Here is a 25069-nt window from a genome sequence, read left to right as displayed (position 1 = left end):
AAGGTCGGTGGAGATCATATTCACTCTGATACCATAGTAGGTAACTTGAAAGGAAAAACGATCATTCCGACGCATTCCTAACCCATCTTAATTAATCCTAGTGTAAGCTGTCAAAAAAATCATAGAAAGAAAAAAAATAAAAATAGCCACTAGTTAGGATAAGAATGGAGTCTCCCTCAGCAAAGGGAGTTGTAGACTTGTAGAATAGGTTGGCAAGAATAGAAGACCAAGTGAGGTTTGTAGCCGGCCTGGCCTGGCCTGGCCTTAAAGCCTAGGGGTCTTGGGCCTATATCTAACTAAGCTCATTTGCGGATCAATGTGGGTTTGAACCATGGTTTTAAAAATTAAGAATTTGATCCCGATTCTAGGTGATTTTAGATTGGAATTGGCCATGATTAATCTCAATTCTAGCCGATTTGACATCACCAATTTATACCAAGAAACCCTAAAATCCAATCAGATTGAAATCGATAGGGACCAATTCCGTGATTCCATGTTTTGAGACACTGGTTCGAACTCCACACATTAAGATTGAATTGTCAGGTGTTTAAAGTCATAACAATGGGTTGGGCCTAACTCAAGCCAAAGCCCAACTCTGAATACGAAGAAAGGAATCAAAAGAAGTGGGTTTACTTATTAATTATTTTGGAAAGCAAAGGCGGTATACGTAAATATCTAAAATTTACAGGTGAATCTATAATTAGGCCTTATCTCAAGGGAAATACGTGAAAATTTTCCATATCTACAAAGGTTTTTGTTGCTCTTCGGTTCAAGAAATATTTTTATACCATAGATTTATTTTGTGCCACGATCAAAAAATGATATGACAATATCTAAGAAATGATAAGGATTGAATCAAATTTTAGATACATATGCTAATTGCTAAGAAGACAACAAAATAAGATTACAAATTATTTGATACCTTAAAAAAGAGAAAAATTATCACCTCAATTTGTCTGCCAGTTAATTTCCTCAATTCCCTCTAATAGAGGAAGGTGGACACGCTCGGACAGTGTGTTTGGGCAAAGGGGTAGGGTGGTTATTTCCGCTCCCTATTAGATGAAATTGAAGAAATTGAGGGGATAAAGATGTAGAGAGAGATACAGAGTGGTTGAAGGAAAAAAAGGATAAGTCTTATACAGGGAGGAGTATTATTATTTTAAAATTTCTCTTTAGTTTTATTTCCCTAAATTTTGATGAGAGAAAGATGAGTTTCATCCAGAGAAGGGATTCATTATTTTTTAATTTCCCTTTAATTTTCTTCCCTTAAATTTTGATACCAAACGATGAAACACTGAAAGAAAGAAAGAAAAAGAAGATAAGGGAGACACTGAGAGAGGTACTCGGATAGGACAGCGTACGTGGATAGGATCTGGATTCATATTCCTCACTTTCCTGAGTTGACGCTTCAGTTTTGTTAAAAATAGATAAAAACAATAAGGAAAAATCCGTTACCAAACAATTAGTCCATGAATGTAGGAATACCAAGACGATCTTCTGTTTCATTCCCCTTTTTTTGGTTCTTTACTGATAAAAGGAGAGAAAGAATTGAAGAATTCTCATTCCTTAATTTCGTCTAACAATCATGGAGAAGCAAACTGAGACAAAACCTTCAGAGAGCACAGGGAAACCCATACGGTGCAAAGGTTGTTCATATACTTCTCTTCATTCTTATTCTTTTTGTTTAGTTTCTTACATTCTCTATTCTTTTCTTGGAAACCAAACAGCTGCAATATGCAGAAATCCAGGTGAAGCTCTAGTGATAGAAGAAATTGAAGTAGCTCCACCTCAAGCCTGGGAAGTTCGAATCAAGATACTCTGTACCTCTCTTTGTCACAGTGATGTTACCTACTGGAAGATGGCAGTAAGTAATTTTCCTCTTCCTCCCCTTTCTCTCAAAATTAAAAAAAAAAATGATCAAAACTTGACATCAATTCCATTTTTATTTTCAGAGACCCTCTGGGACTTTCCCAACAATTTTTGGGCATGAGGCAGTTGGGTACGTAATTCCTATATTCAATCTCCTTCAACAATCCTGTTATGTGCCTAATGGGATCCATTTTAGTGTATGCGCACTAGATTAGATTAAGGGCTTGATTTAACGTGTTCAATCACCTCTATAGCTTTTGGCGTATCTTTTTGTATTAACAATTATTGATTTCTGTGAAATTTCTTTAGAATTGTGGAGAGTGTGGGGGAACATGTAGAGGAAATACAGAAGGGAGACACTGTGGTTCCAGTGTTCTTAGCTGATTGTGGAGAATGCAAAGACTGTAAGTCAGAGAAGAGCAATATCTGCTCCAAGATCCCTTTTGGGGTTGATCCAGGGATGCCAAGGGATGGAAGTAGCAGATTCAAGGACTCCAAGGGTGAAGTGATCAACCATTTCTTGTCTGTGTCAAGCTTCTCTGAGTATACTGTGGTGGACATAATTCACTTGGCTAAGGTCACTCAACCCATCCCTGTTGACAAGGCTTGCTTGCTCAGCTGTGGTGTTTCCACTGGTTAATCTGTCACTCTTTCTCTTCTAATCATATATTTAAGAAATGGGTTTTCTTTTTAATTATATGTATTATTGGAAATGTAGGTGTGGGGGCAGCAACAAAGATTGCCAAAGTGGAAAAAGGGTCCACAGTGGCCATTTTTGGACTTGGAGCTGTTGGACTCGCGGTAGTAAATCATAATTAATCTTTATTTTAATTCTAATTTACTTGATAATTTTCCTTCTTAAATTTTATAGAGACATTAAATTACCTCACAATACCTACACTCTATCCATCCACAGGTTGCAGTAGGAGCAAAATTGAATGGAGCTTCAAAGATTATTGGTGTTGATCTGAACCCAGAAAAATCTGAGATAGGTTTGGTGCTCTCTATATTTAAGTCCTAATTAACTTGGCTTATATCATTTAATTATATTTTTTGGTCTGCCATTAAACAGTTCTTTAGGGAACCATTATCAGCATTTTAGTTGGTTTTTTTTTTTTTTGCAGGAATGAAGTTTGGAATCACTGATTTTGTGAACCCAAAGGAGTGTGGGGAGAGACATATTAGTGAGGTCTTAATTTCTCGTCTGTCCTTTTGGATTTATTTATGTTCTCTAACGAAATTGATTAAATTAGTGAAATCCCATGTATTTAAGTCTTAATTAAAGTAATAGGAAATCTTAATTGTGTATTAGGTGATTGCGGAAATGACAGAGGGAGGAGCTGACTATTGCTTCGAATGTATTGGGTTGGCTCCTGTGATGGAAGATGCCTTCGCTAGTTGCAGATCTGTATGTATTGCAAACTACTTAATATACTCATGGTTTTAGGAATCGGTAATCGGATTGGCCGTATCGGCCTATGAACCGGATCGAATGATACGTTATATGGGTTTGTTTGTTTTTTATAAAAATTAGTGTCAAATGGTCGGTTCGATCCGATTTAATTGATTGGGTTTTTTTGGTTTTTCATGTTATTATTGGTTCGATCTCAGTTTTCATATATGTGAATAGGGCTGGGGAAAGACAGTGATTATTGGGGTGGAGATGCATGGAGCGCCCATTAGCGTCAACTCTTTCGAGATCCTCAAAGGGAAGAGCATCGCTGGTTCCTTGTTTGGAGGAATCAAAGCCAAATCTGATATTCCTCGCCTCGCCAAAATGTACCTTGACAAGGTACTAATACTAAACTCACCACACCTCTCTCTCTCTCTCTCTCCCTCTCTCCCTCGGGTTCCTCTCCAATGAGCGCTAGTCCAATAAGTGTCCAATGAACATCCAACAGTTGGGCTAACTAGCACACATCCCTAAGCGCACATTGGGATATGTGCAAAGCAGCCCAGCCGTTGAATGCTTCATTGGGTGGATGCCTCCAAGGACAGGAGCCTGACACCTCTCTCTCTCTCTCTCTCTCTCTAAGAGAGAGGGTCTGGGCTAGGCTTTTCAGCCTGTGGGTTGGTTCAGGGTTGAGGTCTTTGGGTGAGCCTCCGATCAAGTCTAACCCTTCAGTAAAAAAATGGAGTTAGAAAAAATGAAAATCTTTGATGATAGGGATAATTGATGAATGAGATGTGTGATTGCAGGAGATTGATTTGGACAAGTTCATAACGCACGAGGTGGGCTTCAAAGACATAAACAAAGCTTTTGATTTACTCCTTCAAGGGAAGAGTCTCCGCTGCATTATATGGATGCACACTTAGATCCATGCCATCACCTTCGTTATTTTATATCTCTCTTTTTTACTTGAATATTTGATGCCATAAATAAGAATAATGTTTTCAAATGTGTTAGTGGTTGGAGTAATGTTTCACTTTTGGCTAATTGGAAACCAAAAATTTCTGATGTCTTTGGGTAAGATCTTCTAAATCCTTATCTTAAACCTACAAATTTCCCGTTTTTTTTTTTTTTTATGGCTACTGTTGGTATTCAGTAGAATTCACGTTTAAAAACTAGTCATCATTAAAGAGAGGATACTCAAATCCTTATATGTCTCCACATCTGACTATTCACATCTAATGTGATATAATTGCTTTCACATGGATCCCAACAAAGAACTCATAGTAGCCTTAGAAGCGAAAGGTGCAGCCTTTAAGATGGCCGATGCAGAAAGCGTGGCTAAGGTCACTGCCAAAATTTCCTGGAACTATCTACTGAGCTCGATTCCATAAAGGAATCATTGGATGATTCCAACAAAACCAAATTGATCAAATTGGAACAAAAGCTGACCAATACAAAAGAGTCATGGTATCACGCATTTGGATGTTCTATCTGAAGTAATTAAGAGTATAGGGAACTAGGTGAACCATCTATGGCTAGTTAGATACAATATCGATATCGATACCGATACCTCAAACCATGATCTTCCATCATCCATTTCGTACTCTTGTAATTAAACATAAAAGGATCGAACATAATCCATTTACTAAAATAGAAACACCGGAGCTAAAAAATACTAATACATAATCATAAAAGTTCTTTAGAGAGAAAAAAAAAATGAGTCTTAAGTACGTATTAATATTCCCAATCATGGGTGCATTCTATTTTTTTATTATTGTAATTAAAAAACAAACAATAAAAATGAAAATCAGAAAACCATCTTGAGATGAAGCTGAGGAATCAACGTTTGGCTTGGACTTGGAAGAGCCAAAAAGCGTCGACAGCAGGATTCGAACCTGCGCAGGCAAAGCCCAACAGATTTCGAGTCTGTCTCCTTAACCACTCGGACATATCGACCGTTACATTGATTACCGAGCCAAAATATAATTCACCTTTAATCAACACAAAATTTCTAACATTTCTAGCACTAAAAACATTAAAGATTTAATTCATAGTATCAATGACAACATCAGTAACTGTCGAGATCGTACCAATAATGATATGTATCGGCTATATCGGACCTTATTTGGTTGATACAGGATGGAAACCAAATCTTCTTTAAAAACAACTTGATCCAAATTGTATCGATCGATCCATATCAATCAGGTATTGCTATCGATACGAATCGGTCTATATGATTCCAATACGTAAAACCATGACATACATAATTAACATATGGTTTCCAATTTGACGATGTTGCCCCCCTCCCCACCACTACCCTGATTGCAATTGATATATCCGCAATTTGACACAATTTCATATGCTATTATTATTTTTTGAAACTCTAAGAATGTCGCAATGGTACTGGTTTAAAATGCATATGATATGCTTATGAGAGAAAGTTCTTTGTCCGGGAGTATAGCCTACACCAACACTCCCCTGAGTCTATCTCTCTCCTCCCCATATGAAAATATACTTCTACCCCCTTGTTTTGAGGAGGAGAGAGATAGACACATGGGAGTGCTGGCATAGGCCACACTCCCAGACAGAAAACTACTTCCCTATACTTATGTACCTACTCAACAATCAAATAAATTAATTGTAGTTTTAAGTAACATGTGTTATTTTGATAAGATTTCACAGTGTCCTTTCACATCATAAGTCATAGGGTCAGTATTGACATTTTTTCTCCTTAAATACCATGTGGGTCTTTATTAAACGAAACCCTTGTTAAATATCTTATAATCATTACTCTTTTATCCCAAAAATAAATAAATAAATAGATAAAATATACTAACCCCTCCCCCTCCCCCTCTTTTTGGTGCCCCCTAATGGGCTACAACCACAATAGAGGAAGGGTACAGATTTAGTCTTCAACCAACAAACTTCCCACCAAATTATACCACAAGAAGGGAAAGAATATGTAATAAGGAGTGTTTGGACTCTCATGCAATAGGCAACCATTTTTTTTTTTTATTAAAAGTAGAAAAAAATTTCTCTTTACCCGCGATGAAGAGATTCCCTGTCAATGAATGATCATAACTTGAACAACCAAGGAGTGGAAATAAGTTTCGACACGAACAAGACAATGTCAACTACAGAAAGAACGCTACCTGGGCACGTGCAATTTGCTGCCCCAACGCCCAGACACAGGGGCTGACTGTTGCGCCCCCGTAGAAAGATGAAATTTTTTGAGGGCACGATGGTCATTTCACATGCCCATGTGTCTAGGCGCAATGACAGCATATCGCATGTGTCCAAGTAACATTCTCTTTCCCTTTATATAATCATGTTGGCTAATGATTACAAAAATTGTCATTTTAAGTTTGAAAATGTTCACTTCCGTATCCTTTATTTTTTCTTGCAACCAAATAGAACCCTAGAGAAACTTTTTTCATAGTCCTATCAGAAGCTATATTTGAAAGCTTCATGCATGACCTATGTTCTATTAGTTTCACCCACTTGAGCCACCTAAAACAAGTTTCTTTACATTTGCCTCTTTTGTTTTTCTTCTTGGCCAGTTTTGCAAAGTAGAGTGCTTCAACCACCATGGGGAGCACCTTTTAGGCTTGAACATGAGACTTCCCTCTAAACACAGCATTATTTTGGACTCGCCTGATGTCATATACATTCTAGCAATCACTGTTCAAACTCCTGAGAAATGCCAATGTAATGGGCTTCTTAATTGAGAAAGGGATTTTTTTATTCACAATTTTTATTTTGTTAAATAATTTATATATTTTTTTGTCACGATACTATATATTTTTTTTCTAATGAGGGTAATAGTGTCATTTCACATGTATACTAGAATGCGCACGATAATGATATGTTTTGATAATGACATGGCCACTTACTAATTATTTCTGAAAATTCTTTCTTTTAAGAGAGTAAATCAATGGGTAAACAGCTTTTGAGAGTAAGTCAATGGATACTTAAATGAAGTTGTCATGTTCTAAATACACCTTAAAAGTGTCATTTGTTCTTTTCTTCAAGTAAATATGTGGACATAGTTAAAGATTGGTGTGGTGATTGATGAGTAATGTAAAATTATGAAAGGAGACAAGATAGTAAATTCTAAATTACAATTGGATTTCATCAAGGATCAAATTTTAAAAAAATTATGTAAAAATATGAAAAAAGATAATTTTAGATAAAATAAAACAAACATGACCTTAGGAGGTGGGGTGCCAATTATAATGGTGATATGATGAAGGGAAACTATTTTATTTACTTTTTACATTGCCCCTCTTTGGTAAACCAATCATTGGATGGAATGTTGTTATTTTATTATAAAATTATCATATGAAAAAAAAAAAATGGGTCAATCGGATCATGAAAAAATCATTTTCCTATTTATTAAACCAAATTGGCAGTATCCAACCAAGATGCCTTCTCTTGTTTGTTCACTGGTCGATTTCAGTGAATATTGTATGATACTTGTTATAAGGGACCATCAGAATACCCAAATCATGTAAGAGGTCCCATTGGTTTCATGTGTGCCCAAACATAGGGGTATCAACTTTCAGCCATGAATTCATCGAACAGACCAAAAACCGACTGGTTCAGCCTGAAATTGAACTTTTATTGGTTTGGATTTATTAAATCAAAATCAAACCGGATCGACCGAAAATGATATAAAACCTTGATCAAATTTGATGCACATTCTAAAAAACCCATTATTTTCAGAATATTTATGAAAAACTACAACTGAACCTGTAGTAGCCCGATAAAAAAAAATTTGGTTCAAATCGAACCAAAATCGACTTTTGATTTAACGGTTTGGTTTCAGTTTGGCCTGTTACAACCCCAAATTCGAATCAACCGGACCGATTAACACCCCTACATCAGGTGCCAAACACTTCACTTGAACGCGAGGCCGTTTGGTTGGCGAAGGACCGGTCTATGGAAGTGGAATCCTATTGGTTCCATTTTTCCCGGTGCCAAACACTTCGCTAGAAATTCTCTTCTCACGGATTCTCGCCTGCTCTCTTTTTCTTTTCTGGAACAATCGTCGCATCATTTTATTTAGTTTCCGAGAAGATAGCAGAGCCAAGTGAGGAGTTCAGAGCCCTCGAGATCCATGGCGGAAGTAGAGAACCAGAAAGCTCTAAGCCTAGCTGAGGTACCCTTTTTCAACCGTTCTTTTAAATTCATATGCTTCCTTTCTTTCCTCTTTGATCGGATCTTACTTGATGCTAGCCTGCAATTATTTGGAATTACAAGTATTTCAGGGTTCCATTTGTCTCGATAATTCTGGATTTGGATCAGTGTTTTGTAGTGTTGGATCTGTTGTTTTTGATTCTTTGAGCTTGATAATAGATATATAGTTGACTGAGGGTTGGTTCTCCTCATTTTCATTCATTATTTATTATTTTCATGGGAATTGTATACCTTATCCGAAGGGAGGACTTTAGTGGGGATAATATGTGGTTTTCAGAATTAATTCTCCAATTTCCCCCCTCATCTATTGTGTTGAAAGATTCTGAGAGCTTAATTACATTTGACTTCAGTGTACTGAAAGGATAATTTTTCATGGTAACTTCTGGTTCATCTGGTTGCGGCCTTTGCGGGATTATAGAAAGATAGTTTCAATGAAAATTAGATGAATAGTAACGTGGGTGAATTCCTAATAACATGACAGGACTTACAATTTTTGCCTAGCGTGGACATTCTAGATTTTATTCTCCATCCGTTTTAATCGAGTAAAACACTGATTATAAAAAAATCCATTTTGTTGTCTATAAGTAAACATGATCTATGTATTGAAATTTGGTACTGATTTCGTACTAATAAAAATTCGACAATGTATTTTGGAAACTCTCATGAGCTGAGTTGCTGGAGGGGGATTTTAAATTCTGGCTGTAAGGGGTTTATGGCTCTCATGGATCCACTCTGGCAAGAGCAATAGCCACAGTTGTTTTGCAGTATAATTATCCGCGAGATCTTCTTTTGTTACTTTGCTTTGTATCTTCCATCTCTTCTATAGAGGTTTTATTCATTGTAGGCATTAAGATAATGCATATAACAACGACAAGGGATACTCAGGTTCGGACAGTTTTCTCAACTCCTAAAAAACCACACATTGGATTATTAAATTTCTATAAGGAAATTTTCTCTTAAGGGGCACACTGCATATATGCTGTTTTTTTATGTAAGCCTCAATGACAGTTGAACTCATGACCTATATACTGTTGTTCAGGCCTCTGTAAAGCCCATTTTCAAAAGGCTTTCCAGCAGCCACTGAAAAAGTAACTTGACATTATGGTGGTAATAAGGCTTATCTTAAGTGAGTGGACCTGTCTCAATTCAAGGTTGCTTGGAGAAACCACTTAGTCGTTGGTTAATGGCCTCCTATCCCAAGCAAGTGCCACTTATTTCAGTGACACCTGTTACCTCCCCAGAGGTTGATCCCAGAGTTGGTGTTCCAATTGGTAGCAGTAACTTTTATTTCTTCTTTCATTGCAAATGGTAAAGTCTGTTAGGTTCTTGTTCGTCATATTTTCATCATTTATTGTGGCTTTTCTTCCTCCATTTGGAGGCATTTTTTTTTTCATTACTTGGCCATACTAAGGAAGGAGGTTTGATGTTCCAGCTTAGTATTAATGCAGATCGATCAGAGGATCTGCTGGTGGCGGGTTTTCTTTTAAGACCGAAGGAAAGAGACTGCTAGCAATAGAGCCACAAGGATAGGGAAGAAGGGAATCGCCAGGATGAGAGATGAACAACTTCAATATCTACTAAATAAACCTAATTTTCCATTTCAAAATTCCATAAATTCGTGTAGGATTACAACCTTATTTATAAAAACTAAATAAGCTGACTTTAGGACTCTTAAACCAAAGAAACAACTATCCCTTTAATTAGCTAAACAAAAACTAACTTAAGCTAATCAAATATTTGCTATAGAGGACTCCAAATACATAAACTACTGACTAACAATAGGACATAAAATTAATTATCTAAAAAGATTCTTTCTAGAAAAAATTAAGTTACTTAACAAGACATAGCATCCACACTATTTTATCTATATACTTAATCCCATGTACAGAATTTAAACCCCAAATATGGGCTTATAAAAGAGGTCATTATATTAATAAACCCAAAAACAAGAAGCTCAAGGTCCATAAAACCCAACCATGGGCCAATAAAGTCTGCCAAGGCCCAGTTGGCCATATTGGACAGTCTTAACTGCATCAATTCCCCCTCGTTTTAAAATCCTCAAGTTTTGTAGAAGGGTAGGAATAAGAACACTTTAACAGGTGCTTGCAGCTCCTTATCTGTAACTCGAACAAAATCCAAAATATAATGCTTTGGTGTTGTATCTGTATCATGAAAATTGTGGGAAGAGTGAACTTAATGTGGTTCTGATATAGATGTGTAGACAGCTCTGAATATGAATGCTTGAGTGATCAGAATCGATCACCCAGGCCCTTTATTTATAGTAATCTGAAGTACATGTAATTGAAGTTGAAGTAAAACTCCTCAGTCCTAATCCTACTAGGAATTCCTAGTACAACTAGGAATCCCAGAATAGCACTCGGCTGAGGAGGAAAATACAATAAAACAGTGGAAAATAAAAAATAAAAGAAAAAAAAAGAGTAATCCTAACACAACTAGGACTAGTTCCCCCAATCGGGTAACTAGCCTATCTCAACAAGATGTAAACCAGTACCAACAATAGGATCGATCACTGAGTAAGAAAGTCCAAAAAATAAGAGAAATTACATAAGATAGTATCAGCTGGTCATATCGACAAACAATTCTGGTCGAGTGCCCCTATGTTTGATTAGAATAGTTGCTGAAAATATCAGCTAAAGCTAACGGCTGGATCTGATTTTATAGCCAACTCCTAGTGGAATTAGGAAAGTTCAAAATCAGTCAAACAGTGAATCTGATGAATGATTAGATCTCAGATTTAACATACCCAATAGTAAATCGATCCATGCTATTGAGTACAGATTAAACAGATGGGTAAAGTCAGTTCTTGAATAGCCTTCAAAATAGCAAGTATTGAATCCTGCTTGGAATTGGATTATAGTATTTATGCAGCAAAACCAGAACTGGGTATTAGGATAGTGATCAAAGAGAAGAGAGAATAACGCCTGGGCTTCTCACCGCAAAGAGTTGATTTGATTCACCACCAGTCGAGCCTTGATTCTTCACAAGGAACAAGCACTGTCCACGGTAGGTAGCAACTTGATATTATTTTCAAAAAACAAAATCGTGAGTTATTAGAGCGCTACCTCCTTTATTTAGAAAAGCTAACAACTAGAGTTCAAAACCGCTAGAAAACCCCCTAGCCGTCTCTCCCCCCCCCCCCCCTAGCTGCCCCATTCCTTTTTAAAGTCTGAAAGTAAATAAAAGAATGTGGACTCAACTTAAACTCTAAAAGAAAATAAACAAAACAACTTAAATTGGACCACTGGACTACCGGTTCAACCAGAATTTAACTTAAAACACTTAAAAGAAAACAAACTGTTGTTCCCAGATTGTTATTGAGAGGCGATGGGTGAATCAGTGACCACAAAAACAATTCTAAAATTCAATTTTAATTCTAACCGAAAGTACTTGGCAATGAAATTAACAATACAGACTGTCAAGCTATCAACCCAAATTGGCCAACATGCACAGTAGTTATCAAATACATTCATTTGTGAGCCACCCAACCTCACTACCACAAAGTGGCCAGGTCTACCAGGGTATGCGCAGCCATCCTGCAAGAACCATACTCCAGATATGCAAGAAAATACAATCACACAGGAGACACAATTTTATGTGGTTCGGCCAAGATGCCTACGTCCATAGGGCAATGCCTTGATCAGACTTCGTATATTGCTCAATACTCTACAATGTTTTGATCGCTACTACGATCCCGGAACACCCACCCTTGCTTCAACCCTTGCTACAACAAAGGCTAGGGCTACAATCCCAATATACTACCAAGCACCCACTTGATAAAAATGACTAAGACTACAAACCCAACCCGTAGTACATCAATGAACTAGGAATTTCAGCAATAAACTATCCTAGAGCAATATGAAACTGGGTTTGTGAAGAGTTGTGTTAGATTAGGATTGGGAGCTAATGCAAAAGCAATACAAATAACTTAGTTGAGCATATTACAAATTCAGAGCACTACCAAATGCCAATTCCTCGCAGTATCTTTGATTCTGAAAAGAAAAAAAGGTGAAATGGTGAAAATTTCCCAGTCATGCCCACGTCTGGCTCAAAACTGACTCATGGCTTGCTGGCTCAAAATTGTGGTCACTTTCCTGCTTGGATGGAGTTTTCCTTGTTATTGTACCTGGTGAACTCGGTGATGCAGGCTGAGACTTCTGTTCACCCGTGGATGAATCTGGTTCATCCCACTCATGGGCCATCCTTTTGCTTTCTATCTATTAGAATGTATTTTGATTTGATTCTTAGTTAGATTAGGATTGAGAGCTGTGTTTGATCTAGGATTTTGATCGGTAGTTTCAGTCCTAGTTTGAATTTGATTTAAGTTTTAAGTGAGAATAGTACATCATTTTTTCTTTTGTTTTTAGTGGCTGGATTTTGCTAGAGTTAAAAAAACCTCGTTTTGAGTTTGTATCATCATTCAGTAATCCTTGTTTGAACCTGTCCTGGTTTCTTTCCATATGCGTAGGATCTCATTGAGAACTTTTGATCGAGTCTTCAATGGTGTAACTTCAATACTTGCTTTTGAATATTATCATGCTTGACATTCTGGAGAACCAATGTACCCTTTGAATATTTAGAAATTTTGTATGCTTAATCAGAATGCTGTCACTTGCAGCAATACTCATTGCAGGAAATAGAGGAGCAACCAGTCCAGGTCGAATCCCCTGTTCAACCAACTGAAGTTGAGAAGCCAGCTAACACTGTTGCTGAGGAAACTGTAGCTGAGAAAACAGCTGAAGATGAGAAGCCTGCTGATACTGTTGTTGAAGCTGAGAAAACTGAGGAAGCTCCTCCAGCTGAAGAAGGCAATGCAGCTCCCGAGCAGGAAGAATCAAGTGAGGAAGAAGCTTCCGAAGAGACACCACAAGTAAAGGTATCATTTTGCTAAAGCACAAATAACTCCTTCCTATTTCCTTTAATTTTAGAAGGTATGTATATCTGTTGATTTAATGCCATTGAACATTTGAATTCCAGCTGGAGACAGCACCAGCAGATATCCGTTTCCCGACCACCAACCAAACGAGGCATTGCTTTACACGCTATATTGAATATCATAGGTGAGTCAAACTTGTTATTGTACTTGTGGGTTTGAAGTTGTTGCTTAAATTTATTATCATATCCCATTGAAAAGCTTGATTTTATATTCATGAAGCATTGCTTTGTCTTACTCCCTTGAGTTATCAAAATTCTTATGATGAGCAAAACACATTTATTCAGGTGCATAGCTGCAAAAGGGGAAGGTGCTCCAGAGTGTGACAAGTTTGCAAAATATTACCGTTCGCTCTGTCCTAGTGAATGGGTATGTATTTCTTTTTCCTTTTTTTTTCTTCTTTAAAAGTATGTTTTCTTCATTCTTGTGGATATCTTCTTCCTTTCTACAATTTCAGCATCTTATTCAATTTTGCTAGACTTTCATCAATATCTATATGCCTAAAAACGTATACACTGTTATCTTTATGGAAATCATAGCCATCGGAGGGGACGGAATCTGGCAGGTCAAACCTGAGAACTGCGTTCCCCTGTCCATACATTCTTATTAGTTAGGGTTTGATATGGCCTCTATAGAGTTTAGGGTCAGACTTGATATGCAATAAATTTAGGTGCATGCGACACGACTTTCCGGTACTTAATGACATCAACAAGTCCCTACTGATCTTAGTGGGGCAAGGCAGGTTTGGGATGGAAAATATTTGATAGGGTTGGGTTCAGTATTGATGAAACTTGTCCCAAGCATTCCTCATTGATAGTTGGGCCCCAAGGAGAGTTGAACTCATGACCTCTTCTTTGTCAGGTGCTGGTCTTTACCAACTGAGCAACCCCATGGGGTTATGTCACCATATATTGATTCTCTGCTTTTCATGGTAATTATGTCTAGTTTGGATAAAACTAATGAAAAGTTGTAGTCTTTTGTACATGCGTAGTGTTGTGATAAAACTACATCTGTTCCACGATTCATCTCCTTTGAATGCTGTCAGCCTGAAAAAAAGGGCGTACCCAGTGCACGAGGCTCCCGCCACTGCAGGGTATGGGGGGGGTCATAATGTATGCAGCCTTACCCCTGCTTTCGCAGAGAGGCTGTGGCGACTTCATTTGAGTCCAAGGGCTGATGCGTCCATTGACAGTGTTTCCATCTTACTATGGAGTGTACTCATTTGCTTGGTGGCCTTTGTCTTTGTTTGTGTAGCTGCTTTCAGCCTCCTGTACCTCTTGCTTTCCTTTGCCAATAATTATGTTGCTTTAAAAAATGTGTTTTTATGCTTATTTATTATTATTCCTTTTTCCCCCCTTTTTCCGTACATCTTGTGGATATGACAACTGAAGTTAGCAGTGGGAAATAATATTTTGTTGCATGATGGTGTGGTTGAACTTCACTTTTTCCTGGTAATATGTAGTTCAGGGCGGATGATCTTTTGTACACATGTATGGGAAGATAGATATTTGAAATAAACTAGGCTTTTTAGCTGTCTTTTGTGGCCAGTTTATTTTTATACTTCCTCTCTGTTGCTCTGCTGCTTATATTTGCCTCCTGATGCTATGGATGCAGGTAGAGAGATGGAATGAGCAAAGGGAGAATGGAACCTTTCCTGGGCCTTTGTAGAGGGCGCTGGATTCTTAAGGCTACATGTTATGAAACTCCTGCCATTATTTCGTGGTCGTTTCCAGTCCTGGAAGTTCATACAAATGGGAAAACATCCGGGAGAGTTCTATTTGAAACAATGAGTTAATAAAAAAATTTTGGCTTGATTTTTTGTTGTACTAAATACTAATTCAAGCCCAAAAATGGGGAGTAAATTTAACATAAAGCAGAAATACTCACTCTATTGAAGCTTTTCAATCTATTTTGTTACTAGTGTTTTTAGCACGGTATCAAACATAAAATGAGTGGGGGAAAAGAGTTGCAGGAGAGACTAGCAGATGCACTGTTGAAATGTAATTGGCATTGCAATTGACGATTTTCCCATCCTCACCTGCCCATATTCCTTCTCTTTAAAGGTGGATCAGTTGTTTTGTACTTTTCCTTATACCAACTTGAATATGGATTGTACCCTAGAGGGGCCTCATGAAGAAATCCGTATCTTTCAATTCCAGTCTTTTGACCCCCAGTGGATTTGAGGATAGTTACATTTCCAGAAAACAGGCAAACAGTTTTTGGAAATTAAACACAATTGTATGTTCCTCTCCTCCTGCATTTTTCGGCTACACGGGTAATTTTTTCTTGCAGTAACTGCTATTCCTTAATATCAAGGCATCAATTGCTCATGTATTGATGAAAACTTACAGTTTGAAGTTAGGTTCAAGCTTAGGGTTACCTGTTGATCTCTAAGTGCAAATCCTTCTAAGGAGTACAACTCTTTAAGCAAAATCCATAGGGAGAGAAGAGGAGATATCACATAAGCCTCTAAAGAAAGTTTTCTTACAATGAAATCCCTCCGCTTTACGATATCGCATAACAAACCCATAGGCATAAAAATTATTAATGTCACCACCCCTAGTCCGTAAGAACGTTGCATACAGAAAATCTCTACAACAGATTGAACATAAAACAATTTTTAAAAACCCTAAGTAATAATTATAATGACAAAAAATTCAAAAAGTCTCTTCTAAGAAATCCAATAAAATTAGGGGGGGGGGGGGAGAGAATTCAAAACCTTTAATAAATTTACAAATAACCTTTCCTTGGAGTGTGCTCACTCAATGCTTAAGTTCTATGACAAATAATAGTAATTAATTACTAAAACAAATTCTGAAACCATTGCCATGATTAAAGATCCTACCACTTCGATGATTAGAAAGGGTGTAAACTGGGAATTGCTGTTACATTTATAAATATGTACTACCCTAAGGTTTCCTTCAGTTTTGGTATTAATACAATATATTTATTTTGCGATTGTTAAAAAACAAGGGAATTGTGGAGTGTTTTGCCTAAATCAGAGAAATATCTCTTGTTGATTAGTTCTCTGGTCATAAACATCAATAATTCCTGTCTTTGATAACCATAATTCCAGTACAAAATAATAGGGAAGTGCATTGTTTAATCATCTTCTACAATAACATTTACCCTTTCCTCTCTATGATTTTATCTCCACTAGACTGGTCTACCAAAAATCTTGCATCAATATAACAATTGAAGGAAGCTGATATCTGGTTCTAGATAATTTCTGCTTTTGATGGATGGCTTCTAAGTCTTTGTTGGTCAGAACTCAGGAATAAATTGTCTATCAACTGTTTCTTTAGCCAGAGTTTTCCCTCCTTGCAGACATAATTGGATGATTTGGCCCAACCCCCTCTCTCTTCAAATTTTAATGGCCTCCTCTAACTTCATGATTCACAAGACTTCAGTATTTTATGTCAGAACAGTAACAAGTTTCTTAACCCTTCACGGCTCCAAAAAACTTAACGATCGCTATCCATCACGCATTGAAGCAAGCTGTCCGACATATCTTCTGATGTATTGAAGCAGTAAAACACCTCCAAAATCATTGGCCTACTGTAAATGAATCGATTCATCTCAGCATTCTCCAGGAATAAATATTCCTTTCTAAGAAAGAGAATAAATGCATCAAGCTTTATATATGTCCAGGAGAGATTCAAAACAGACAAGCCCAAAGTTTTGAGATGAGTATCAAATGCAAGACATTAAGTTTCAATGTCATCACAGTCGCAAAACATTTTCATCTGCAATCCAATCCTTTTAAGCTCCAAATGAATTCTATCAATCTCAGGATGAGATATGTCCCCTCCAGAAAAGGAGTGTACTTCGTTTGCAATCTCCGTCCAACTATATGCTGGCTGCTTTTTAACTCCTTGCTCTTTCATCAGGCCTCTCATTCTAGTTACATCTTCCCACATCCCAGCAGCCGCATAGATATTTGACAACATAATATAAGCACCTGAATCCTGAGGCGCCAATTTCACAAGTTTGTTTGCTGCTATTTCTCCCAGTTCAACATTCAAATGAACTCGACAAGCAGCAAGAAGAGGTCCCCAAACCCTAGCATCAGCTTCAAATGGCATCTGTTGGACAATCTTGTAGGCCTTATCTAAATGTCCTGCTCGACTCAATATATCAACAAGGCATGCATAGTGCTCGGCCCTCGGTGCAATTCCATAACCATTGAGCATTTTATCAAACCACTCCATGCTCTCTTTCACCTTCCCTGCATGGTCACAAGCTGACAAGACACTAAGGAAGGTTATACCATCTGGTTTAATGCCATTTAGCTCCATTTCATTAAACAACCCCAGAGCATTCTCATAGTGACCATGCTGTGCATGCCCAGCTATAACGGCATTCCAAGAAACAAGGTCAGGACAGTTGATTAGCCCAAAAACTATCTCTGAATCCGATATGCTTCCACATTTGCTATACATGGTTATCAAAGCATTACATATGGAGATATCTGACTCAAAACCACTTCTGACAACAATTAGATGAATCTCTCTTCCTTCTTTTAGTGATGCAAGACTTGAACATGCAGTAAGAAGTGAAACAAAGGTTGAGTGATCTGGTTTTGTACCCATTTTCAGCATTTGTAAATGTAACTTCAATGATTCCACACCATCCCCATTTTGTGCGTAACCTGTGAAAAAGCAGTAAGGACCATTTTAATAAGCTTTTCAGGTATATATATTCTCAAGATTTCTAACATACCTAGGTAATTAGGATACAAGTTGGTATCCATTGCATACCCGCTATCATGGCATTCCAAGAGACAAGGTCCTTATACTGAATTTCTTCGAAAAGCATTCTCGCAGATCCCATCTTGCCCTCCTTACAGTACCCAGTGATCATAGCTGTTATTGCAACAATATTCTTTTCCGGCATTAGATCAAACAGTGCCCTTGCTTCCACAAACTTGTCATTTTCCACATACCCGCTAATCATCACAACCCAAGAAACATCATTCTTCCTACGGATGCTATCAAACAAGGCCCGAGCCCGCTCAATTTCCCCAATCTGAGCATACCCATCAATCATTGTAGTATAAGAAATCACATTCCTCTGAGGCATTTCTTCAAAGAGACTTTTAGCTTCCTCAATACGACCAAACCTAACAAACCCAGAGATCATTGCATTCCACGAGGCAGTATTTCTCTCGGGCATCTTGGTGAAGTAGTGGTAAGCCTCATCGATTCTATCATTCTGCACGCAGCCCGCAATCATCAAATTCCATGAAACTACGTTCTTCACAGGCATTAAGTCAAACAATCTCTTTGATTCCTCAAAAAGACCATTCTGCCAGTAACCAGTGACGATGGCGTTCCAAGAAACAACATCTCTTTTAGGCATTTTATCGAAAACTTGGCGGGCATCTTCAACCTTGCCAGCACGAGCAAGAACTCCAATCCGAACATTGGAAGCGTATATCTGTTGGGTGGATACCCACCTAACAGTTGTTTGAACAAATTGGCGGGAGGAATAACGGTCAAAAGGACAGATGGAGTAAAGACTATAACGAATGAGAAAATGAATTTTGGTGAAGAGAGGACTGCAGTTACTGCAAGGTCGTTGGCATAACAAGAGGAGCATAAGGACCAAAGCTACGGCTTCGATTGAAGTTTTTGTATGCTCTGTATGCTTTATGAAATTACCCACCACCTCCGGACGAAGATTTACTGTTATAAATTGGTATCCAAAAGGCGCATTTTCCTGATGAACTCGATCTAATTGGTTCTGACTTTTCGAGTTCTCTAAGAGAGCCTGATCAATAACCCGGTAATGGCCAGCAGGTTCGTAGTCTCAACTATATGATAGAGTGTCCATTTTGGACCAGATTCAACCCACCAAATAGTTTATTTGTCTGATCCTGGAACTACCGATTAAGTTATTATTCTCCTAATAGTTATAGAATTGATAGACCAATTATGTTTTGTTTAGGTAAAAATAGACCAATTATGTTAACACATTAAGGTTATGATAGCTAAGGTCACGCTTTTTACTTTTTTGGTCTTTCAATTTTGACTAATACTTGTTCGACAAAATATATATATATTTACTAGTACTTCTTGTTCCATATAATATTTTACTAAAGATTTGATTGTTAATTTAAAGATCTATTTGGGAATATTAACTTAAGAATATGTCTTAAATTAATCTTAATTTATAAGGGTAGCGGTTTTCCTACTTATTAATTAAATGTAAAACAGGTAATATTGACTAGCCTCATGATTTGAGAAAAATTGATGGTGGGTTACATATCTCATGTGATTGAAATTAATCTTATTATTCTTACCAAAACAACAAAAAAAAAATAAAAATAGTCCTATTATTATATTATTGAATAATGTAGCATATGTTAGGGATTTTTTTTTTTTTTTTGGCCACTTGGAATCGATTAGGAACTAGAACCGGCCGACCCAATAGTTAATGATCATGGATCTCAGGTTTGAAACCGATTAGCTTATTGGTTTAGTTTTGGTCCTAACCTGTTATTGTTAGAACCATTAAGGAACCATACCGATAGCCCAGAATCGGACCAATTGACACCTTTACATCAATGTGTGCCGAGCCTTTACTTTTATTTAAAAATAGGAGAGGGTTCTTTTAGCAAGTAGGGTACTCTATACCCTCTTACTGTCTCACATTTATTTTTTTAATGGAAAGAGAACGCTACATGGTCTTGTGTGACACACGGCTTCTATGCCTAGACATAGGGTTGTGCAAAATGATTGTCGCGTCCTTAAGGATTTTTGCCTTTTCGTGGGGTGCAACGATCATTTCATGCGGCCCTGTGTCTAGGTGCACGAGCCGTGCACCGCACACGACCAGGTAACGTTATTTTTCCCATTTTTTAATTATTGTTTCACTTTAAAAATATCATTATTGGCAAGAGTTCTTTATGGGGAGCATAGCCCCTATGCACATGTAGAAGCCATTGGGAATGCACACGGCGGCATCAACAGGACAGTCATTACTGCCTTTCATGGGGCGAGGAGGTCATTTTGCCCCCTTTGTGTATGGGCGCAAGGCACATACTCTCCTCACAAGAAACTTTCTCCCTTTCAGTATAATAATATATGTGAGGAGGAATAGTGAATGCCTTAGGCTAAGAACCTTTTCCCTCATAAAATTTATTTGGGCAAGAGATAGTTGTTTGATCGCGTAGCTCCTGCATCAGCATGGGGGGTAGTGAGAGCGCGAGCACGATTCATATGGATAGAATTTTTTATTTCAAGAGGGGTGGGACAATAATTTTGTGTGGTCTTGCATCTAGGGGATTAAAATTATCTCCAATTCCTTAATTGCCGAGTACAATGCAGTTTGGGGTTGAGAGGTCGACACTTAGCAAGCATGACATCCAACAGTCCAAGTTCGATTGAGTCACTCTTGCCAGGCGTCGAGTTCTCAGCTCTGAACTACACCATACTGCAATTTTAGGGAATTGGAGAAATTCCCGAGTCTACGTGAATGATACCTAAGCAACGTTCTTTTTTTCAATGTATTTTTATTTGAGGGAATTCATGCATGACACCCCATCTTCTACCGATGATGCGGCTTTGTCCCAATTGTCTTGTGCATGCCCATGCACTAGATCTTTTGCCCTTTTATTTTAAGGCAAAAGGTTATATACACGGTACGTACAACTGGTGGATGGGGAGAGAAGGGGGTGTGTTATAAAACTTCTACTCCCCACTCCTATTCAACGGTTGGAAGGCATTATTGCGTATGTTCATGGTCATGCCTTCAACTATTAGATGGGAAAAAACTGTTAACCCGACGTATTTTCAGCCCTAACGAGTTGGTCCGGGTGAAATAAATAAAGCCGGATCAAACTGTTAACCCAATAACGGATAAAAAAAACCCGTTAAATCATCACAATAAAAAACAAACCAAACTGTGTTAGATGGTTTGATTTCAATTTGACCTAATACCATTCAAAAACTGGTTGCACGTATAGTGGGGTGGAACAATCAGGAAAATGAAGAAAACACTACTATAGCATCAAACTCCATCTTTTTTATTTTTGTGGGATTCGGAATCTTCGGCGTCAAATGTGCAGGCCATGGTGAATGTAAGCGGAGCTCCCACTATAACCTGGTGAGATTCTCCCATGTTAGACAATTTGCATTTATTCTCATTCCAAAATGAGAAATTAGATTACTTAACCAGAAACAGTACCTATGATGCTCCTGATCTTCAAAATGAGAGATTAAGTGGCTTAACCAGAAACAGTGCCTATGATGCTCCTGATCTAATAATGTAAACTATTTTACCAAAGATTCTTTTGTTTTGGCAAAAATTAAATAATATTTTAACAAACAATTTCATGAAATCCAAAGCTCATAAGCTTCTCAAGGGTTTCCACATGTCAAATGTCTCAGAAATTGCAAGACTCAATCAATTCGAATCAATAAGGCTGTGACAGATTCTATTCACCTTCTCTCAGTTGAATTTGTACTCGAACAATTACTTTCTGTCATAATGGGGATTCTCATGTTTATAATTTGTTTAAAATGATCGCCCAAAGAGCAAGTGGGATCAGGAAGGGGCCTTTTTTCTTATGATTTCGTAAATGCTTAGTTTACTTTAACTCTCTTATTCATTAAACAATAATTTCCACCACTAGTATGGTGGTTCAGCTCTCTTGTTTCCATGATTTGCAGGCCATAGTAAATAAAAGACGAGCAGCTTAAGCTTTGTTTCAAGGATTTTATATATGAAAAACATCTTAATTTTTATCCATTACATACTACAGTAGGTTCGATTACTACTTTTTTCAAGGGGAAGTGTTTCCTCACCGGTAGATTAGGGAAATCCTTGCACAAGAGGTCGAATAAATTAAAGTGGAACCTAAGTATCCTGAGAGTAAGGTAACATGTATAAAGGGTGGGAAATCCTAATTATCCAACATGAGAGCCTCCTTGGGGTAAATAATAAAGTAACCTGTATCAATCAGTACCTGCCGTCCCCATCTCCAATCAGCCCATATTGTTTCAGTTCAGCCTAGCTTTACCCTTGGACTGTACCAATTCGAAATACAGGATCGGCAGATTTTAATAAACCCATCCGATGCTGATTACAAAACCACTCAACAGGTCATTATCGGCAGATTTCAATCAACCAATCCCATGCGAATTACAAAACCTTCCAACAGATAGAATCAGTATGGACAGATTTTAATCAACCAATCCAATGCTGATCCCCAAAACCAGTCCACAACCAGAAATTTGAGTACAAAAAACACCCCCTTACAAAGGCCCCCGAGTCAAAGAAAAGAGTAGTCGTGTTAGATAGGCTCTCACTGTTCGCAGTGCTGACTGCTGACATCCTTGCGTCCAAGACCGGAGTAACAAGTACTACGCTTCAATTGAAGGGGTCATTGTGGTTTGTTAACTCTCACATCAAGATCGCAGTCGAGTCAGAGGGATATACACGTTGCTGACCACAACCAAGATCAGACGGTATAAACCACCACCGAACACAGGGTTCGTAATCATAATTTTTAGACCAAAACACACAGGATTCGACGCAATTTTAGAAACAGCGAGTCACAGCAGCAGAATTAACAAAAAAAAAAACAATAAAATCCTTCAATCCTAAACAGTTGCAGTTTCCAAACCTACAATCCCTCTGCACACCACCAATCCAACCCAAAGAGAATTATCACAGTACATGTTCAAACGCTACGAATTGCATTAATAATTGTCCAGAACTTACTATTAAACACCACCAAAAAAAAAACCCAAGATAACACTAATTAGCTTATCATCAATCAATTGATCAGCATAGTTCTTCTCTTAGTTTGAATTCTCTCAAGCCCTCTCACCCCGGATTCTCCTGGCCAATTGGATGTCCTTGGGCATGATCGTCACTCGCTTAGCATGAATGGCGCAGAGGTTAGTATCCTCAAACAGCCCAACCAAGTAGGCTTCTGCAGCCTCCTGCAGTGCCAAGACAGCATGGCTCTGGAACCGAAGATCAGTCTGCGACGAAGAAAATACATCAATTAGAATTTGGCACTGACGAATTAGAACCATCTCCAAATATGCCAAGTAGAATTTTCCGTAATCGAACCAGAAATTACCTTGAAATCTTGAGCGATTTCACGCACTAGCCTCTGGAAGGGAAGTTTACGGATCAGAAGCTCAGTACTCTTCTGATATTTACGAATTTCACTGCATAGAACCACACAAGAAAACCAACAATCAATCAAAATCCATGAATAAAACATGACCCAGATCAAACAATAAAAAAAGAGGGAAAAGACTCCTAAATGATCATACCGAAGAGCAACAGTTCCTGGACGGTATCTGTGGGGCTTCTTGACCCCTCCGGTGGTGGGGGCTGACTTACGAGCAGCCTTAGTGGCAAGCTGCTTCCTGGGAGCTTTTCCTCCCGTAGATTTACGAGCAGTCTGCTTTGTACGAGCCATCTGCAGATTGAAAGTTGAAACCGTTCATAAAAAACACCGGTTTACATTGTTACTTGTTAAATCAGATTTCAAAACCATGTAAACAAACTAGTCTAGCAGCAAACAGAAACAAAACACAAACCCTAACACACAAAACGAACCACAAAATCCCAAAAAACGAATATAACCACTAAGAGACCGCAACGAAAACCCTAATTCTTTACAATCGCATTGAAAACCCTAACTTCACCAGATAAACACTGATAACAAAACAATATCAATAACAACGACGAGAATCAACCAGGAAAAAATATAATCCAAAAACAACTTCGCATTTCAAACAAAAATATTGATTAAACATTACAAATCAATAACCACAATTGCATAGAAAAAAGGTTCGGAGGAAGAAATTAAACAACGACAACGAATCAAATCAACAAGTATCAAACGAGAATAGGAATCAACAAAAAACAACCTAGGATTGCGAACAAAAACAACAACGACTTTCCGAAACCTAAACTCATATCATCAACAAATTAGATAAGAACATTAGATGCTTACCTCAGTTGTCTCTAAAGCGGTCTGAAAATCTGAAGCAAAACCGGAAACAAAGGACTCCGAACACGCAAAATATTAAACGTAAGCAGTTAAGCGCAATTTATAGGTCTGTGTGTCGGCGTCTTTGCCATACTGGACGGTCAGGATTCGTTTTCACTGTGTTTATCCGTGTGTGATATCGAACGGTTATAAGTAAGTTAAAGTGTGTTTTCTCGACTTCAGCGAACGGATGAGATACGCTCTTAGTCTTCGGAACGGATCGTGAAGCGTTAATACTCGCTTCCTATTGGTTGGTTTAAATCGATAAGTTTCCGTTGAGTGGCTTCGACGAGGTTCAAGAGTCAGAGTTAGAGAGGGAGAAGGAATAATTTTCAACGGAAACGTTAGAAACCACTAAATTGGACTATCTGAAGAGAGCGCGGAAAGTCGTGGGCTTGAGAGCGTTTTGGATCTGGATTTATGGCGACTTGGGCTTTGATAGATTATATGTGCGGTCCATTTGTCTTTTAACTTTGGCCAGAATCAAAAGGGCTGTCACGAGGTGAGTCGTTATCGTCTACGGTTCCTGACCAGTGCGGTTCTTTAGTTCCTCTCACAAGAGGGGGGTGGGACCCACCCAGAACACCTGACCGAACAGTCTGCCCAGGTGGAGTTCACCCTCCTCTTGTGAGAGGAA

At 38.0% G+C, this 25069-nt stretch overlaps 4 protein-coding genes and 1 non-coding gene across 6 annotated transcripts; 2 read left to right on the top strand and 3 right to left on the bottom strand.

Annotated features, from left to right (window-relative positions):
* The first annotated feature begins 1557 nt into the window (after positions 1 to 1557).
* Positions 1558 to 4197, top strand: LOC122641687 (alcohol dehydrogenase-like 1). The gene is made up of 10 exons (XM_043834976.1): positions 1558 to 1646; positions 1728 to 1864; positions 1953 to 1999; positions 2179 to 2504; positions 2588 to 2670; positions 2786 to 2861; positions 2994 to 3058; positions 3182 to 3277; positions 3500 to 3661; positions 4069 to 4197. Exons 1-10 carry the CDS (start codon positions 1586 to 1588, stop codon positions 4183 to 4185), a joined length of 1170 nt encoding a protein of 389 aa, XP_043690911.1. The 5' UTR covers positions 1558 to 1585; the 3' UTR covers positions 4186 to 4197.
* A 939-nt stretch (positions 4198 to 5136) lies between these two features.
* Positions 5137 to 5218, bottom strand: TRNAS-CGA. The gene has a single exon. It is a non-coding gene; the product is annotated as a tRNA-Ser (tRNA).
* A 2976-nt stretch (positions 5219 to 8194) lies between these two features.
* Positions 8195 to 15329, top strand: LOC122641727 (cytochrome c oxidase subunit 6b-1-like). Of its 2 annotated transcripts, XM_043835027.1 has the most exons (6): positions 8195 to 8423; positions 13098 to 13201; positions 13250 to 13355; positions 13457 to 13539; positions 13700 to 13781; positions 15027 to 15329. In XM_043835027.1, exons 1-6 carry the CDS (start codon positions 8382 to 8384, stop codon positions 15078 to 15080), a joined length of 471 nt encoding a protein of 156 aa, XP_043690962.1. In that variant the 5' UTR covers positions 8195 to 8381; the 3' UTR covers positions 15081 to 15329. The 2 variants fall into 2 exon arrangements, with proteins under 2 accessions (XP_043690962.1, XP_043690954.1); XM_043835019.1 differs by having other exon boundaries at positions 8197 to 8423; positions 13098 to 13355.
* Positions 15330 to 16488: 1159 nt separating this feature from the next.
* Positions 16489 to 19087, bottom strand: LOC122641668 (pentatricopeptide repeat-containing protein At4g02750-like). Its single transcript, XM_043834958.1, has 2 exons — positions 18173 to 19087; positions 16489 to 18063 (listed from the first exon to the last, which is right to left on the bottom strand). Exons 1-2 carry the CDS (start codon positions 19011 to 19013, stop codon positions 17120 to 17122), a joined length of 1785 nt encoding a protein of 594 aa, XP_043690893.1. The 5' UTR covers positions 19014 to 19087; the 3' UTR covers positions 16489 to 17119.
* A 3934-nt stretch (positions 19088 to 23021) lies between these two features.
* On the bottom strand, positions 23022 to 24452 carry LOC122646105 (histone H3.3). The gene is made up of 4 exons (XM_043839588.1): positions 24397 to 24452; positions 23708 to 23856; positions 23509 to 23599; positions 23022 to 23407 (listed from the first exon to the last, which is right to left on the bottom strand). Exons 2-4 carry the CDS (start codon positions 23854 to 23856, stop codon positions 23237 to 23239), a joined length of 411 nt encoding a protein of 136 aa, XP_043695523.1. The 5' UTR covers positions 24397 to 24452; the 3' UTR covers positions 23022 to 23236.
* Between the last annotated feature and the right edge of the window lie 617 nt (positions 24453 to 25069).

The sequence above is a fragment of the Telopea speciosissima genome, chromosome 1 (assembly GCF_018873765.1).
Source record: "Telopea speciosissima isolate NSW1024214 ecotype Mountain lineage chromosome 1, Tspe_v1, whole genome shotgun sequence".
NCBI classification, from domain to species: Eukaryota; Viridiplantae; Streptophyta; class Magnoliopsida; order Proteales; family Proteaceae; genus Telopea; species Telopea speciosissima.
The sequence above is the reverse complement of the archived record's forward strand: the minus strand, read 5'-3'. Positions and strand labels throughout refer to the sequence as shown.